Here is an 18,243-nt window from a genome sequence, read left to right as displayed (position 1 = left end):
TCCTTTGCAAAGAGGTAATAGGAAGCAATTTATGCCTGAACAGCCCCTGGCCAAGACTGCCTTGGAAGCATATGCTCATAATTCATATCTTTCTCTTATAAGCAGCCACCTGCCCCGTGTTGTCAATTTAAAATAAGATAATCTTGTCTGCAGATAACAAAAAACCCTTTTAAAGCTGTTATTACATTTATTATTTCTGGGAAATGGCCCTTCTAATGCCTCACTGTTAAGTGTTACAACGTATATATCCAAAAGCATTGCAAACATTGCAATTAAAAGTCCAGGTCGCTGGGAGAAACACCTTATTGAATGCATATGGCAGAAAATAAAGAGTTATGAAACAAAATAAACTCACCAAGCTGCTTCTCAGGTCTGATGGTCACAGTAAAATGAAGCTTTGCACCTTACTGAGGGGATCCCAACTGGTAATGAATTCCTAGGAAATCCCATTTTTCACGGTTGTTACTCCATTATAAGCTGAAAATGAAGACAGAATAGGTATTACAGGTTTTCATTTTTGCATAGAACTTTGCAAGAAATTGAATGCAAAGCCATGTTTTAGGTAATTGTGCTGTTTGAAGCATATAGCAGTTAATATATCGCACCTGTTTGCTGTTTCTCTTGTAACTGTACATTTTAGATTCTAAATAGTGCCAAAGTACAGAGAAACACTGAATTTATTTTTTTGGACATGGATAAATATTAAATTATATCTGATTATAAAACATTAAATTATTATTAATAAATTATCTGATTATAAAACATTAACACTGACCCCAGAAACAGAAAGATTAACACAAGAAACCACATATAGTCATTTGTGAGGATTAGAAGACTGCTACAATGTAACTGAAATTCAGGCTGCTAAAAATATGATATTTTAAACAGCTTAACATCCAATAGTACTTATTTTCTTGTTTACTGCTCTATTCAGTAAAACAGCCCCTTTGAACAAAGCAAAACAGCACCAATGTCTCGAATTTTTAGTTTTCAAATACTGGACTGAATGATTCAAAGCACAACTTGCATACAATAATGTAGGAATATGCAAATTAACTTTAGTCTAGATGTAACACATGTACATAAATTCCAGTGACCTTCAAAGGGAACTGTATACTTAACTGTCCTTTAGAAACTTCCTTAGTAATATAACAAGCTGAGGAGAAAGACAATAGGAAAAGGGAAAATTCAGAGGTCAAAGCCCTGAGAAATCAGTGGGAGAAAATTATTTTCCCTAATCAGATACTGATAGAGGAAAAAGTGGGTATTCAAACACTGAACAGGATAACAGACACTGTTAGTGTTTCCCTTGCGCTGAGGCACAGGCCATTGCAACCTGTAGTGCAAGCTGCATTAAAAAACACATTCCCATCTGTTTTCTTTCAACTCTGTAGTATATTTTCTTTCTTAGCAAGCTAATTAAGGCCCCCTGGAGTTCATCTAAGTAAGTAGATAGAAAGAAAGAACAGATGAAGACCCAGAGACACAGAAAGAAAACAAAAGGGAATGAACAGAGTCCTGTAACTTCAGATTCTCTCTAGAGAGAGATGGGAGATGTTGAATATTGCTTGAGGCCATTACAATTCAAACTAAAACTGCTCAGTATGTTCTTAAAACACAGTGAACTCAGCTTGCATGACAAATTAGAGGGAATGTTTAATAACCCTGAGAAATATAATAACCGTGAATGTCAACTACTTAACTAACAACATATATATTTTTTTATTCTATGAGGGTCACTCCTTACAGCCTGTATAGCAGCTTTATATGAGATCCTGAATATTAAATATTGTTTCTCTTAGTAAAATAAGAGAATAGCAATGAAATTATCAATAAGCATCTCAGTTACCTGTTGTGTTCTTAGTGGGGCAATTTGACCTACAGCCTGCCTGGGACATTTCACAGAGTCATAGGCCTTAGAGATGACCTCTGAAGGTCATCTAGTCCAACTCCCCTGCAATGAAAAAGGACACCACAGCTAGATCAAGTTCCCCAGGGCCCACATCCAGCCTTGCTTTGAAACACTGCAGGGAAGGGGGCCACACACCACCACACTGCTAGGCAGTTAGTTCAGGTCCATTCTACTAAGCATGACAAATATGCAACAGACTGCATTTATCTCCATACCTTTTCCATTTGAAATGCAAAGAATAACCAGCAATTTGTGTTCATTCTGTTCTGTTGCCTCAGATCCCAAACTATGCACATAACATACAGCTGCATAACCATTATCTTGTTCAAATATTATCTCTGCAGCAGAAACTAGCCAAGATGTTACAGATTGCTGACCTACCCAAACTGGTCAGGAAATATAAGCAGAGATAGGAGCTTTCAAACACATGCTGAATTAAATCAACACTTTTCACAGTAATCTAGTACATATGCTATGAGTACAGTGAAGTCTACCTGGAACCTAGACCAAAATAGAATCATAGAATGGTTTGGGTTGGAAGGAGTCTTAAAGATTATCTCATTCCAACCACCTGCTATAGACAGGGACATCTCCATCTAGACCACGTTGTTCAAATTCCCATCCAGCCTGGCCTTGACTGCTTCTGGGGGAGGGGAAGGGGGCAGGTATTGTCAGATGCATATACAAAATCACTAAAGCAGCTACTTTCCTACTAGGAATATTTCCAGGTTGTTTGGTTTTTTTTTCCTAAATCTCTCCCAGCTCCTGAAGTCCTCAGTGGTTTCTCGAATCTGTCACCAATTATTTCCTTGCTTGTTTTCTAAATATTCTTCTGTATGATCATGAGAGGGAAGCAGGTTGTAGTGTTCCTCCTGTAAAGAAGGATATGATGTGACGGGTCTGGAGCACAAGCCTTCTGAGGAGCAGCTGAGGGAGCTGGGATTGTTCAGCCTGGAGAAGAGGAGGCACAGGGGTGACCTTCTTGCTCTCTACAACTATCTGACGGGAGGTTGTGGTGGAGTGGGAGTTGGTCTCTTCCCCCATTTAGCTAACAGTAGAATTACAGAGAATGCCTCCAGTTGCACCAGGGGAGATTTGGTTTGGACATTAGGAAATAGTTTTTGTTCTCCAAGGAAATGGTCAAGTACTAGAATGAGCTGCCCAGGGGACTGGCACCAACCCTGAAGGTGTTTAGATGTCATACTGAGGGACTTGGTTTAGTGGGAAATATTGGTGATAGGTGAGTGGTTGGATAGGATGATCTTAAAGGTCTTCTCCAACCTTTCTGATTCAATGATTCTACAATATCTGGTAACCTCTGTTTTCTGAGGGAATGCACTCTGACAGAGACAACAGGAACATCAGCAGCTGTCAGGAAGGAATGTGATCATTTGTCAGGAGTGGGAACCTACAAAAAGAGCTTCAAATATGCTTGCTTACTAGTAGTCTCATTGTTTTTCCACCTTACCAGTCTGTCTCAGGGTATCCACATGAAAAGTGAGCACAGCACAGGTCTTTTTGTAACTGTGCCTTTTCAGAGGTCTGTTCACATGCCCTCAAGGTTGGGCTGTGCAATTGCAGCTGTGTGTGTACTGCACAAAGGAAGAAATCTCTCTGGACTGAAGAGAGGGTGCAGCCCCTGAGCATGAAGGCTTAATGGCACTTTGCATGAGGTTAACCTCCTTCCTGTGATACAGCCCCGGTGTGAGGGCCAGCCAGCTGAGCACACACAGTACCCTTTTCACGTGGTCAGTCTCTCTCCACTGTTATCTTGAGCAATCATCTAAAGCTGAAGTGGATTTTTCACTATTAGCTTCCAAATATTATCTTTTCAAACGTGCAGAGAACAACTGTGATTCCAACCATACCGGTTCACTGCTTTTCGCTAGCATCTATTTTTCCCAACTGTTTCCAGTTAAGTGGGGGCTCATCTGTCCATTAACTTCCACATTTTATGTCTTTTTACCTTTCCAAAATAACATACTGTGCCACTGTAACAGAGATATATGATGTAAATTATTACATTTTCAATGATTCACACAATTTACTAGAGTAAAGACCAAATTCAGAACTATTCAGAGTGCAATAGGCAAAGAAACTTCAGGGCTGCAGAATTCAAAACCACTGGAGAGCTCCCAGTAACACAAGATGGAGGACAGTGTACAGTTTTCAGTGAACAGACACATAATGCACTTAAGCACTTTAGAGACACCAGAAACAGTTATTCAACAACATACACAGCCACTATTATTCAATGAGTGGCAGCTTTTCTCACTGTACAGCATTCTGCTCTGTGATTCTTGACACTTAATCCCTACTTGTTAAAAATACAGATTATGCCTTAATCTATATTTTTAAATGTGAGATTAAAAAAAAAGCAAGGTGAAAATGGTTGTTTTGTAAAACTTCACAACTGAAAGCCTTTTCAATTTTAAGCTATTCACCTTAAAAAACCTAAATAGCAGGTACTTGAAAACAGCAGCACACAGAGGGCAATCTGACTCTTCAAGATAATTTTACTAACTTTTGATGCAAAAAGTATGATTTACTTAGCAGGGTTAGGAAGTAATATTGAAATCATATAATAGAATCATAGAATACAATCATAGAATGGCTTATGTTGAAAGGAACCTTTGTTTTCATTCTGGTTGTAGTGTGCCTCCTTTAATAAAAAGTAAAGCAGCAAAAAGTTTTTAAAAGGTATCACATTTCCTTCCACATTACTATTTTCCCACCTTATCTTTGCTTATCTGTTTGCATATATATACATTTAGCTGTATATGAAGGGTAGAGTGGATAAGGGGGATAGAAGAGTTAAATTTTTGTGGTCTGTAAGCAAAACAGCATTGATCAAACTACTTCCGAGTGGGACACCCTTGCGCAGATATCACCGAACCTGTAAAGGGCAATGTAAGAGATAAGCAACCTAATAAGGAATACTTTGGTCTTGATTAAGAGGTTTCAAGACTTCCAAGTAAATTTAGTGAAGTGCTGTGTCCACCTCAGCTAAAGTAGCTTGTAGCAGTTGAACGCCTCTTGTTGGAACAAAAAACATGCTTGGGAGTAATTCTTGGAGTGGGTGGAGCTGCATTTCTCAGGCACAAGGCAAAGGTGGCCAAGACAGTGTAGTCACACAGCGCTGATGAAAGGACAGGAGAGATTCAGAGCTCTGACCCTAAGGGAGCATAGAAAGCTCCTTACTCACTTCTTTGGGGACATCACTGAAATATCTTCAAGTACAGTCTCTCTGAAACCATACATCAAAAAGGTGGTTGATCATTTCTCTCACATTTTATTTACTTTGTCGTGTGTGAACTGCTGCTGCCTGAAGTTTTATCTGTACAGAAACTCTTTAGGGCCGGAGGAGGATGCCGGCCTTCCTTCCACAGCAAAGACACCTCTTGTAGGATTAAAGTACAAGCTCAGCTCCATGGGACAAATTGTGCTGCCAGGTTTAGACATAAGCAAACCATAAAAAAACAGAGCCAGGAAATAGGTCTTGCAACCGTTTGCCCTGAAGCACTGATCTAAACAGCTCAAGCTACCCGTGCCCAAAACATCACTAGGGTCACACACCATAAAAAGAGATGTTAACTGCAGGTGCCTCATGATAAAGTCATTCCCTAGAGAGAAGACAGAGGATTCAATCCTGCTGCAAGTACAGAGAAATTTGGCAAAGCTTAAAAAAGATTTAAGATTGCACTTCTGTTTCCAGAGTCTCCTGCCTTACTTCTTATCCCTGGACATTATTGGCCAAACTACAACCTAAGAATTATTTTTCTTTCCTTGGCTAAAAGGTAGAGTCATGTTGGTAGTACTAGAGCCACAGTCTTCCCTACATAACAATTCTCTGCTAGTTTCACTCATAAAGACAATACCTTCTTTGAGAGCAGTAAACAAACCAGAGTAAAGGGCAAATTTCTACCCTACACTAAGCATAAATTATCAACCCCTCCCCCATATTTATATTCTATGATTAATAAATAAAACAGTAAGTACAAGTTGCTACTGATTGAAGTAGTTTCCTGTTTCTGTCTTGTAGTTCCCACTGAAAAGTGCCACTTGAAAAATAAAAAGGAATGAGCTTCTCAGAAATAATGGTTTCTTCCTAAATAGTAGCTCTTCCTAAGCCTGTACTTAGCCTGAAATTGTGCTATGTTTTAGAAAGATAAATCCAGCAGCTGATTAACAGACGCTTCTCTCATCCTGAATTGCTCAGACACTCTGTGAAGGTCATATTAGCACCACATGAGAGGTTCTAATCAGAGGTATAACAGCAAATACAGATTAGTTTCTAATTAATGCAAAATTAAGTGGTCATCAGGGATGCTAATTTAAGCCTCTTGAAAAACAATTTCAGTCTTACTTTCTGTTGTTCATCTATTAAAGAATATTGTCACTAAAGAATGAATATTGTCCTTAACATGGGTGGTTAGAAAGGTCATAACTTTGGGCACCAGGTGTACCTCACTGAGTTAAAAAATATTACTCAAGTCAGAGATCTCAAGGACTCAAAAGACAATGCATTACTTCAAGAAAAAGAGTTCATACTTCCTTTATATGTTGTTCTTGCTTTCACATACACAACCAGAACAAAAAAAATATATAGAAATTTTTGACTGTATGAACCTAAGCTTACAACATAAATGTTCACACACTTCACTTTCAGTATTTTTAGCACAAGGATATATTTGCACTTACCTGAAAACGGTTTTTCAGTCTGTGTAGATTCCATTTGAATAATGCATACTGTTCTCCAAACACAAACAATCTTAACATAAAGTTGCAAGAAGTACCACAAAGTTCAAAAAGGTGTATTCCATGGGCAAAATCATATGAAAATTAGCATAACCTACATTTCAGAGCTGGACTCTTGAAACATTAACATGGCAATTGGGAATAGTATTTCTCAAATATTTTCTGATAAAGACATGAATTACTTAGAATATTTTTATTTTAAAATCACTGTGTGTGAAGAAACATCAAACATATATTTATATACAGGTAGTACTATTATTCTTCTCACCACTGTCTCCTAACCACTACAGATCCCAAAAACTTATATCATCATTCTATAATGGTTTCTCTCGAAGCAATCGAAGCTGTAGAAGCAGTCTAAAAGAGAAATTCTCACACAGCAAAAGATTTTGACAGTTCATTTTTAGCATTATGAGGTGAAATTAAATTTATAAAACACCAACAGGAAAACAGAGCCATTTACATCCAGATTTTTTTCAAATCAGCAGTGAAGACACAGTGACTTACCACCTGACCTTCTGGAGGCACTGCTCTTAGCCCAGCTTCAAATGAAGTGGTCACAAAACATACCACAGTGTTTTTGAAGATAATCTCAAAACAGACTGACTTACTCTTTCCAAGTAAATACACTGGACACTGAATTACCACAGATCTCTAAACACAGAAGCATGACAATGCTGTATTCAAGTCTCTAGAATGTGTCTTATTTGCCCTAAATTAACCCAAATCTGTCTTTTAAATATTGAACCTTATCCTGCATTTTCATATAATAAGAATTGATTAAAAACTCCCAGGCAAAATGTTGAAAGTTATTGTTTTCATAGCTGCAGGACACCAATTAGTGAAAGAAAGGAATGCAGTTGACACTGTCACTAACAAGGAAAATATGATGCAAATTAGCATATATGTCATGCTCTAGAAAATTCATATCCTTCAACAATCTGTAATTATTTTTCTTTTCTGCCATCTGAAATGTCTCTTGCAACAAAGTATGATATTTTTTAACTTCAGAACTGTTGTAAACTGAGCTCAGTGAAGACTATTTTACACTTGACAACTTCTGGAGAATGCATTAGAGCAGCAGTTTCTTCATGCTCCACATAGAGCCTCTGTATTGAGAAGGTTGAGGGCTTACTATCTGATCAAATCAAAAAGCTATTTTTTATTACTTGCAGGCATTACAACACAGTTAAATGTATCTCCATATCAGCAGACTCTGTAGCAACAATTTCCATCTCCGTTGTGAGGCTGACCAAGAAATCTAGATGTATACTGCGGCATTTGGCTTTGCATCTACAAAACTGAAAAAAAGCCCAAACCAACAAATCACCAAAACAAACAAAAAAACCCCACACCAGAGTACGTGTCTTCTGTGCGTTTGCTGGTGTGCAAGAGCACAATTAGGGTGAGAGACGCACTTCAGGAAAAGGTTGTTGGGTTGTTGGTCACTTACTAGGTCACAATACTTCTCACAGGAGCAGAAGGTGGAAAAGTTACATACAGATTTGCAGGGAGAGAGAAACAGGACAGGTCTCCTGTGAAGGCTGAATTCCAAATCACACTGGCTGTAGACAGACACTTCATTTTTACCAGCAGAAGAGAATTTGCCTATTATTATTTCCAGTACAAAGCTGCTGTCAGCTTTGTAGGCCCCTGACAGAAATGCAGAAGAAAAAATGACATGTTTTTCTTCTCAGACTCTAAGGAAACCATATTCCCACACCTGTGATGATAATATGGCCCAGATCAAGTCATGATCTCTCTGAACCACAGTTCTGCATTATGAAAAACTGTTTGATTGATATGTTAGGCTTCGAACGTATGAGTGAAATGGTGCAAAAATACCACTTCTTAGTTTAATCAGCTAATAATTTGATAAAAACCAGCTCATTATATTCCATAAATAAGATCTGAAATGCTCTTTTAACTAAACATTTCCATGCTTTTAAATGAGATCCATGGTTTAAATGTGTAAAATTTATTTTTGCTCACATTTTAAGTTCTTCGATTCACCAAGTGCAGATAAAGCTAAGAAGTCAGATTGTGCTAGAACATGAAGTGGAAAATACATTTCAAATGTTAGTAGCTACTGTGTCCAGGGGATTATACTGAAGCTGACACGGAGTTAAACAATTCTGAAGCCTGTAATATAAACATAAGGTCCTCAGCAAATCTTGTGATAAACACATTAATTCACAACGAGTGAACAAATAAGTCTCTTTCACTAGGAGATTCAAAACTGCATGTCAAAAAAACCCCAAACCATTATAAATATAATCTGGTTCTGACTATTCTGTTCACCAATATAGTAACAAACTTTTACATGAACCACATAGCTGAGCGAAGAAAGCTGAGTTTTCTTAGATTTATCAAATGTTCACAATTCACAAATAATAAAGATATTTGAATTTGAGCAGTCCAAATCATTCCATTTTCCAGATTCTTCTATTACTGCACAGTCTTCATTGTTCAAATTATTTGGTTCTCCAGGTTTCCAGTTGCTGTAAGTTAAAGGTCCACCACTCAGGTACATGAATTTGCCCTCAGTTTGTGCATCAGATATCCCAATATAAGCTTGCTTTGAAGGATTAACCAAGTCTTTTAAAGCTGTATTTTCAGCCTCATTCCTAGGAGAGGCAAGTACACTTCCAGCTTTTGCACAAAGGGATTTTCCAGTTTCAAAATTATGTTTCTTTCCAGTTGAGACAAACATTTTCTTACCAACGTTCACGATGCCATTTAAAGTCATGGCTAAAAAAAAAAAACAAACACCACAAACTGAAGATACTAAATTAATTAATCCATAATATCTCAATTATAACTGTTTGGTTTTTTTTTGCTATTTAGCACAAGTGGACTACTTGTAGTAGTAGACAGAATCCAACAGAAATCCAACAGAAATCCAACAGAATTAACACTGGATATATCAAATCCACATTTTAATAAAAGAGGATTTTCACAAGGCTTAGATCACAAATCATTTTTACTATTTTTTTTTGTTCCCAGTTCATATATTATTACAGCTCCTGAACCAAGATCTGAAGGAACTTACGCCCTAAATCAAATTGCAAGCATGTCAAAAAAAAAACCTGCCAGGTTTCAATGCAAAAATCAGAGTCTGATTAAAATTCATGCAGAGGAACTGAGCTGCCATTAGGAGATCTTTCGTACCTATTAGCTTTATCCTGGGATCACAGAAATTAAAGCTAAGAATATAATAATATGAAAATAAGTAATGAAATTCAGGGTTTAAAACCAGAGAGCACAGAGAAGACATACAGGGACAGCTTTAGTGAGCCTGGGAAACTGAATATTTGTCTTAAAAACGTAAATGATCTTAGGAGAAATATACATCTATAATTCACATACCTGACAGAATTTCAATTAAAAAAAAAAAGAAAACAATGGAAAGTGAGGCTCTTGTTCATTCAGTAGATGACTGGGGTTGCAACAGCTCTTTTGAAAGACATTTGCTTCCTCTGATAGGCATTTATTTTACCTGATTGTCTTTAACACGTATCCAGGGCTAGTGTTAAGGGATTTTATCAACTCACAGTAATTGTATGAAATCTGTGACATATGCATATTTAAACTTTCTCTGATATTATGGAAACTGTAGCAGTGCAGTGTACTTGCGGGCAAGGAAATCACTCCTGCTCTCCTGTGCCAGATAAAGCTACAACAGGTTTTTACCACCCTTTAATAGAGTGTTGATACACTGGCATGGGAGAATGAAAGGGAGATGGCTGAAGAAATTACTGCCATCATCTAGTTATCATCTCCGCACTCTTCAACATTTTGCTGCTGTATTAGTTTATACACACAATAATGACTTCAAAGTTGTGTGTTCCACAGTGAAGACACATACCCTTGGAAGGATGATGCAGAGCTATATGACTTTATTCTGCTGACATACTACAATCTTGTGAATTTCTTCTAAAATTAACTTAAGAACAGTAATAGAACTTGCGTCTTTCTGAATGTGGTATTTGTACCAGGATTAGTAATGCACTAATGAAACATACTTAGAAATTCTTCAAACAGTATCTCCTGAGAGATTACAGCTGAGTTTACACAGAAAGCATCCCAATCCATATCTACTCAGAGGAATTTATCTAGAACTTACACCTGAAGAGAAATTACACTAAGGGCACAATCAACCAGAGAGCAGAAGTTGATGCTGCAACTCGTGTAACAAAGCCCCTGAGATATATGTTGTCAAAGGGATCCTTGAAGTTTGGCAGGTCATTTCAGGAAGGACGTAAAGGATGTATGCAGTGAGAAAGCATTTGATTAATGACCATCACATGGTCAACACAAGACACATCTGCAATGTTTGTTTCACACTAACATTCTCAGTTCGTTCTCCAGCACAAATATGTCCATCATATCACCACCCAAAAGAGAAAAGCAGTACATGATTGTATCTTACCTTTTTTATATCTATTTAAGTCATCTTCCAGTACCTGGATTTTTGCTTCCAAAGCTGTTATTTGTCGTTGCAGGTCATCAGTTACAACAACTAGGGATTAAGGTATTATTTAGTGATTTATCTTAAAAATAACCACTGCTGTCTTCCGTCTAATGTGATTCTACATGAGAATTTGGTTTCCAGCACAGAAACCACAGGCCACATTGCAGAATCATTGCCTGGGAAATCATGCCGCTGAGAGCACCACATTTCTGACTAGGATGAACATTTGGGGAAGCTCTGAATTCTCAGAGCTGACAAGCTCATCAATTCATCTGGAAAAGACCAGTTCTCAAAGGCAAAACACGAATTTAAGCATTTAAAATGAATTAAAGAGGAAAATGCATGGACAAAGAAATGAAGGGAAATGCCTTTTGTAACATGAGTTGGAAGATCTGTTATTTCTGACACAGACAATGAAAAACTAGTGACTCATTCCACATACTATTTTTCCCAAGTTATGCTGGGCAACTCATCTCCTAAGTAACAGGCATTTTCTCTTTTTGCTCCTTACACTTCTGGAAATCACACCTTTCCACAAAGGACATTACAAGAACACCAGACATTAAAAAAAATATTTTAATGATAGTACACTAGAAGGTTGAAAAATAGATTACAGAAACATGAGACCTTTACTACTTACTTCCACGTTCTCCTTTTTGACCTTTCTCTCCTTGTGGTCCTACCTCTCCTTTTAATCCCGGAGGTCCTGCTTTCCCAGGAAAACCCTGCAGACCTCTCAATCCTTCTCCTAGAATTTGATTTGAGAGAAAATAGCTTAAATGTTTTCTTAGAGTATTCCCTCACCATGTTTCATTAGTGCTTGGAGAAAGTCCCAAACTCAGGAATAGTTTAACAACTAGCAACAGTGTGCAGAAGATACAGAAACACTGAAGACTCTCTTAGAAAGATGGTTGCAAAGCCCAGCTGAGGATAGGAAGTAAAGAGATGAAAGAGGAATGAAACTGTTAAGTGAACAGAAAATGGATGATGTTGGTAGAGCTATCTGTCTTTCTGCTTTGAGAAAGCACTTCAACAACAAAATAAAGTCCCTGTATTCATACCAATCGAGGAAATAATTGACAGCATTAGAGGATTTCTTGGTCACCTATGATTTCCTAATACTCACTAGTTATTTTAAGTTTTCTGTGATGTACTGTAAGATTACCCTGCACTTTATGAATGATGAAATACTTCTGAGAAAATACTCAGTATTTGAGGTTTGTACACAAAACACAAAATATCCTCAAATTCAAGGTGAAAACTTTTTGAAGAAAGAATGGAGGCTTAAAAAGAAATCACTCACATGGTAAATACATTTTACCTCAAAATAATAATAATTTGTAATATATACCTTGAACAGCAACAAACCAAGAAATGGAGTACGGTCAGAAGTCCTAACTCAGCAGAAAGGAGAGGAATGAGACACCTAACAAAAATACCCTCAAGGTGTTACAACACTATATTAACTTTCAGTGGCCAGTATTATTTCATTGTGTCATTGTCCATGCCTTTCAAACGTTCATTGTGTCAAACACCACCCCTACCTCCACTCAAAAATTGTTCCTGTCAAAATATTCATTTGCTAGGAACTGCACTACTTCGATGAAAAATCACTGTGATGCAATATTCCTTACTGTATCTATGAAAATGAAAATCCAATGTAATAAATTCTTTGTTATTGAAGAGGTACACATATTCTAAAATCAGAAAACCATTATATGTAATCCAACTGTGCATTATAATACATTATCTATAAAATTAGATAAAACATAGTGAAGTTTAGCATACCTCTGATGCAGTATTTAATCAGGCAGTGCTGGCTTAACCTATTTCAGCCATGAAACTGCAGGGAGCGTACTGAGGGTATGTGATACTGAAAACGTCTATACAGAACAGTGATACGCTCCACATAAATTTTATGTCTTACGTCTTATCATTGAATCATAGCTTGGCTTGAGAGTCCAGTGAAGGACCACAGAGATGATTAATGGCCTGGAGCATCTCGTATGAGGAAAGACTGAAAGACCTGGGACTGCTCAGCCTGCAGTAGAGAAAACTAAGAGGGGGTCTTATCGATGCTTATAAATATCTAAGGTGGGGAAGTCAACTGGGGGCAGGTTCTTTTAAGTGGTGCCCACTGAAAGAAAAAGAAATTCCATATGAATATGAGGAAAAACCTTTTTACAGCACAGGATGTGGTAAGTAAATATACAGTTCTGAGCGTACTTATTAAATATTTTCTCAGAAACAATCTGATATTTTGGGAAAGGTGGTGACTTAGTTCTAGTGTGCGACAAAAAGAATTTCCTGATCTGTTTGTTTGCAGCAACTGCTGTCAAATCATGTCTTGGGGGAATTCAGTTGCTGGGACTTAGTTAATTTGAAGCAATCCAATTATTATCATTCAGTTAGTAACCAACTTTAGCAAGCATGACTTCTGGTTTTGCGAGCTGGCCCCTGGAAAGGAAAGCAGACGTAATTTAGTGTGGTATATAAGAAACTCTGTAAATGGCTCAGAATACAAATGGTACATTGAGATTAAAATCACATTTTATCTCTGTTTTATGGGCTGATGTGAAAATGTGATTTTTTGTTTGTATGTTTATTTATATTTAATTACTTATTACATCCAAGCAAGTGCTTTGTAGACAGCTTTCTGCAAACTTAGAGGAACAACAGAAGGTTAATAGGGCAGAAATAAAAGTAGAAAAGTGGAAGAATAGAAAAGGCATAAAGTAAGACTAAAGGGATGAAAAGGAGTGTCAAAAATACACTACTGATAAATATTCTGTACCTGGATCTCCCTTTTCACCTTTAGGACCATCTCTTCCATCTCTACCTGGTAATCCATTGACTGCAGGAGCACTACACTGAATGATAGGACAGGAATACATTTTCTCTTCAGCTTTATCTGCGTCAACTGAACTTTTTGCCATCATCACTGATAGACAAAGTAGTAAGGCACTGAAAGGCTGAAGAAGAGTCATTGCTAAGTCCGCAGATCTGTGACAAATAAAGCAGAGTTGTATCAGGAATTTCTCCATTTACATCATCATTTTAAAGGGTTGTCTAAGAAAGAGGTGCCTGCATTGCCCAGGAGATATACTTCAATCTTTGTTCCAAAGAGCAAGAACAGAAGGTAGTGTCTGAACCATTTCATCTAGCCTCTGATTGTATCCCTATGTACGGAAACCACAAGACAAACAGAGAAGCTTACAAAAATCTGAAAATGTCAAGGTATAATGAAAATATCATCCATTTCACCATGCTGCAAATCCATTTAATGTATTTTTTTTTCACGGTAAGTTTGAACTTAAATAATTTCTCTTTATGCCAAATGATTCATACAGAATGACAGTTTGTAATGAATCCTAAACTTTACAGCTATTTCATCTCTGCAGGGACTCTTCTCTCCACAGCTATTACTAAAGCTTATTACTTTACATTGAAACTTAGAGTGATTAAGATATTTCTTTAGATAATATCTTCAGTACCAGCAAAAACTGATAGCTTAAAGGACAAAAATTTCAGATGTGTTTAAACTGTCATGATCTGATTGCCTCTTAGTTTCTCCATGCACACCCTGTATATTAATAAAGATATATTATTTCTTCAGCATTATGCCTCAGAGATAAAGTTCTCTTGGATCCCAGATCGCAATACTTTGCTGCCCTCTCTGAGCAGAACTGTGACAGGCAATAACATCATAAGATAAACCTCTGCACTATGTTCTGACAAGCTGCACCAAAATAATTTCCTCAATTTTAATATGATGGTTAAATTTGATGGAAACACATCTAATTTTGTGTTTAAAAACAAAAGCAAACAAACAACAACAGCAAAATGAAGCTACCACAAACATGATCTGACAAACTTAAAGGGTAAAAGAGTATTGAGTCAATTGGCTTTATTTTCTCTCAGTTCTACCAGTCAACCTAAAGTAGGAAACATGTTTAAGGAACTATTGTCTTAAACTTGGGGAAAAGGAGACAAAATCATATCCAGAATGAATTTTGCTAATCACTTTCTTTTTAATTATTATTATTTTAAGCCTCAGGAACAATTTCTCATGGGGAACATCCTACCCTGTCTTGTTTCATCTGATAAAGTAAAATGCAAAGTGCACTCACTGGAGTATTACTGTGAGAACATTATCACTGGGAAAAGAAAGCAGTTTAAGAAGGACCACTTTTCTACATACTTCTCTGTAGGCTCATATCCACACCTGGAGCAACTGCCTAAGCCAAAATAAGAGAAATTACTTAGATAACCAGTAATAATAAAGCTTGAATCCTTTTTTTTTTTTTTTAATCCATCAAAACGGACAAAAGACAGCTCTCATCATCCATCCAAGGGTTTTTTCTGTTGGATTTTTATTGGTGGCTCATTATTTGGTACCATGGAAGATATCACTTCTATCTCTCACTAAGATAATAAGAAAAAGTTCATAATAATGGTCCAACAAAATAAAAATTGAAACCAAACACTCACAGAGAACACTGTCACTATGGAGTCCCTGTCACACAGACCTTTGCTGTTTCAGGCTGCCAGCCTTCTGAAGCTACAATGTGTTTATTTCTAAAGCTTTCCAAGATGACCACTTCAAATCTTTACTCTAGGAGAATCAAAGCATCTCTTTTACCTTTAAGAAATTGGTGGCAGGGTTTCCTGGCAGCTATATCAATTCACAGATAAATTAATGACAGTTTGTATCAATGTTAGTTTAGATTAAAACAAACAAACAAAAAAGCACCGAAAAAGGGAAAATATTTCCAATATATCAGGGAAACCTTAGGGAGCCAAAACAGGAAACGCAGATTTTGCAATCTATATTTAAATTTAGAGAAGGTGGAAATTCCAATATGGAGTATCATAGCAAGTGTGGGTGCAGTAACACTCCTTGAGTCCAAGGCTTAAACAACTGCAGAATATTTTAGCAGAAAGATCAGAATCAGGCCCTGAAATGAAGCTTGTTTTATACTTAGGTGATAGCTAGTTCTGGAAGTGATATAGGAAGACCTATTTCAAGAGATATATCTCAGAAAATTCTACCATTCCTCCACAAAAAGTATGTTATGACATGATTCACTCAATGAAGGTAAAGAGCAGAGAAATGATTCTGGAAGAGGCAGCCAGGAGGCAAAACAGTCCTAATCTTGGAGCTGACAGCTCTGAGTCATCAGCCCTGAAAGCCTAAATTTGACAGAAAAGGACAGCCCTATTAAGTCAAATACTGGGGAAACTGCTCTTCGAAAGTAAATATTACATTAGTACAGAGAATACTAAGGGATAGAATAGGATTAAATGGACAGATCACACCCTGCTAACAGTCTTCATCATCAGTTTATTGTTCACCATTAGGGCAGCCACTTTCTAAGCAGTCTGCTTGTACATGCAAGGGTTGCAAGGACTCACTATGGTCAAATACTTATCACAGCAAAAGAGAGTTTTACTTACCAGCACTTAGACCTGTTTAGTGCAGAGTGAAAATCGTATCACTTCATTGGCTTTCCTGACAGCCAGTGTGAGAGAACATAGAGAAGAATTGAAATAGAAGATTGCTGGATTTTTATCTGAGGGACCAGCCTGCTAAGAGGAAAAAAAAAAATCCCCACTAAAAGCTGTAATTTTTTGCTTTATTTTGGGATCACCAGCTTATCTCTGTCTTGCACAATCCTAGTGATCATCTACTTCAACCTTAGCACCCCTATTTACAGGAATTGCGTATGACATTCTGGGAGTAAACCCTTTGCTCTTTACCTGGCCTTGGATATATATTGACTCTGTCACAGTACAAATGAAAAAGAAAACAAAACAACACCCCCGAAAAAAAAAAAAAGAGGAAATAAAGGAGACAAAAAAAAAGAGCAACAAAAAAAAATCAGAATATCTGAAAGGTTTTGACCGTAACATTTTTACCCTGTATTCAGTCAATGGATTAATTCTCAAATAAAGACTTGGATCTTGCTTGATTGCAGTGACTGTTTTTCCTGCAATATATTCTGAATCATCCATGGACAAAAAAATGGCCAACTCAAATATATACGTCTGTGTGGTGGGATTTGAAAAGACAACATTGTGTGAAGAAACAAATCTTAAAACCTTTAAATAAGTCACCTACTCCTTCTCTTCCTATAAAGATAGTGACGCAGTGATTAAGCTAAAATTCTCAATAGCCTGCATGAAAAGCACAGTAATAAGAATAATTTGTCTTTGGATATATCCCCATGGATTCCTTTGAAATTAAAGTAATGTAAAATATTGTTCTAAGGAATAGATGGCTCTAGCAAATCTGCTTGCAGAAAACTTCCTTACCTAGAGGAAGCTCTGATAGACATCTCCAGCAGAAAATGTCAATTCAAACTCTCCATCGCTGTGGCAGTGACAGGATTGATTTGTTCCCAAGTCCCATTTCTGAGGCTGTTCTCTGATGCAGTTGAATCAGACAGAAATATTATACCTTTTCACAATGGCCTCTGTATCTTTTCTGTTCAAGAGCTAGAATAAATTTTGTATTAGTAAAATAAAATGAAAATGTTGGTTCAAAGCAGCACGATTTTTCAGCCATGATTTGATAAAAACATTGAAAAGCCAACACCATGAAGAAAAGATTTGGAATTTCCACATCAATTAGGTATTTTGGCTACGAACTAGAATGTGGTATCCATACTCTCAACACATGGCTTCCAGAGCTCATACTGTCACCTTGTAATCCATAAAAACCTCTGGTTTATTTTTCCACCCCTTCTCTGTTCCTTGCCTGCAAAAGTATGAATTAGACAGGATTCTCAGCAACTACTCTACTCCTAGTACTCACCAGTTCAGAACACTAAACATAATGTGAAGCATCTTGTTGAGATGCAGATATTTTACAAAGCAGTGACACGTCAACATGTTTATATATATTATCCATGCCTTCAGGACTATTACACATTCCTAAGTCAAATGACGTATAAAAATCCTAAGGGCATGTAATTCAGTAATCAAAATAATTAGAAGGTTTTCTTTGCTGGATTTGTCATTTTTTTATCTCCTTATTTCTATAAAGCCGTCCCTTCCTCTAGAAGTATTTAGTTTGAGTACCAAGTTCCTCCCTGCT

At 37.0% G+C, this 18,243-nt stretch overlaps 1 protein-coding gene across 1 annotated transcript in view; it reads right to left on the bottom strand.

Annotated features, from left to right (window-relative positions):
• The window catches only part of LOC136055068 (mannose-binding protein), a 31,597-nt gene extending 17,451 nt beyond the window's left edge, over positions 1-14,146 (bottom strand). Inside the window, exons 1-5 of the mRNA XM_065746673.1 lie at positions 13,939-14,146; positions 11,785-11,892; positions 11,103-11,192; positions 9,051-9,421; positions 6,614-6,683 (exon numbers count right to left, since the gene is read on the bottom strand). Of these exons, the coding sequence (XP_065602745.1) occupies positions 6,614-6,683; positions 9,051-9,421; positions 11,103-11,192; positions 11,785-11,892; positions 13,939-14,131 (832 nt within the window). The 5' untranslated portion in view covers positions 14,132-14,146. The remainder of the gene's footprint in view (positions 1-6,613; positions 6,684-9,050; positions 9,422-11,102; positions 11,193-11,784; positions 11,893-13,938) is intronic.
• Positions 14,147-18,243: the final 4,097 nt, after the last annotated feature.

Source organism: Cyrtonyx montezumae, unplaced genomic scaffold (genome assembly GCF_038088225.1).
Source record: "Cyrtonyx montezumae isolate F1298 unplaced genomic scaffold, pur_monq_1.0 scaffold_4, whole genome shotgun sequence".
Lineage (NCBI taxonomy): Eukaryota > Metazoa > Chordata > Aves > Galliformes > Odontophoridae > Cyrtonyx > Cyrtonyx montezumae.
This window is presented reverse-complemented; position numbering and strand designations above follow the sequence as displayed.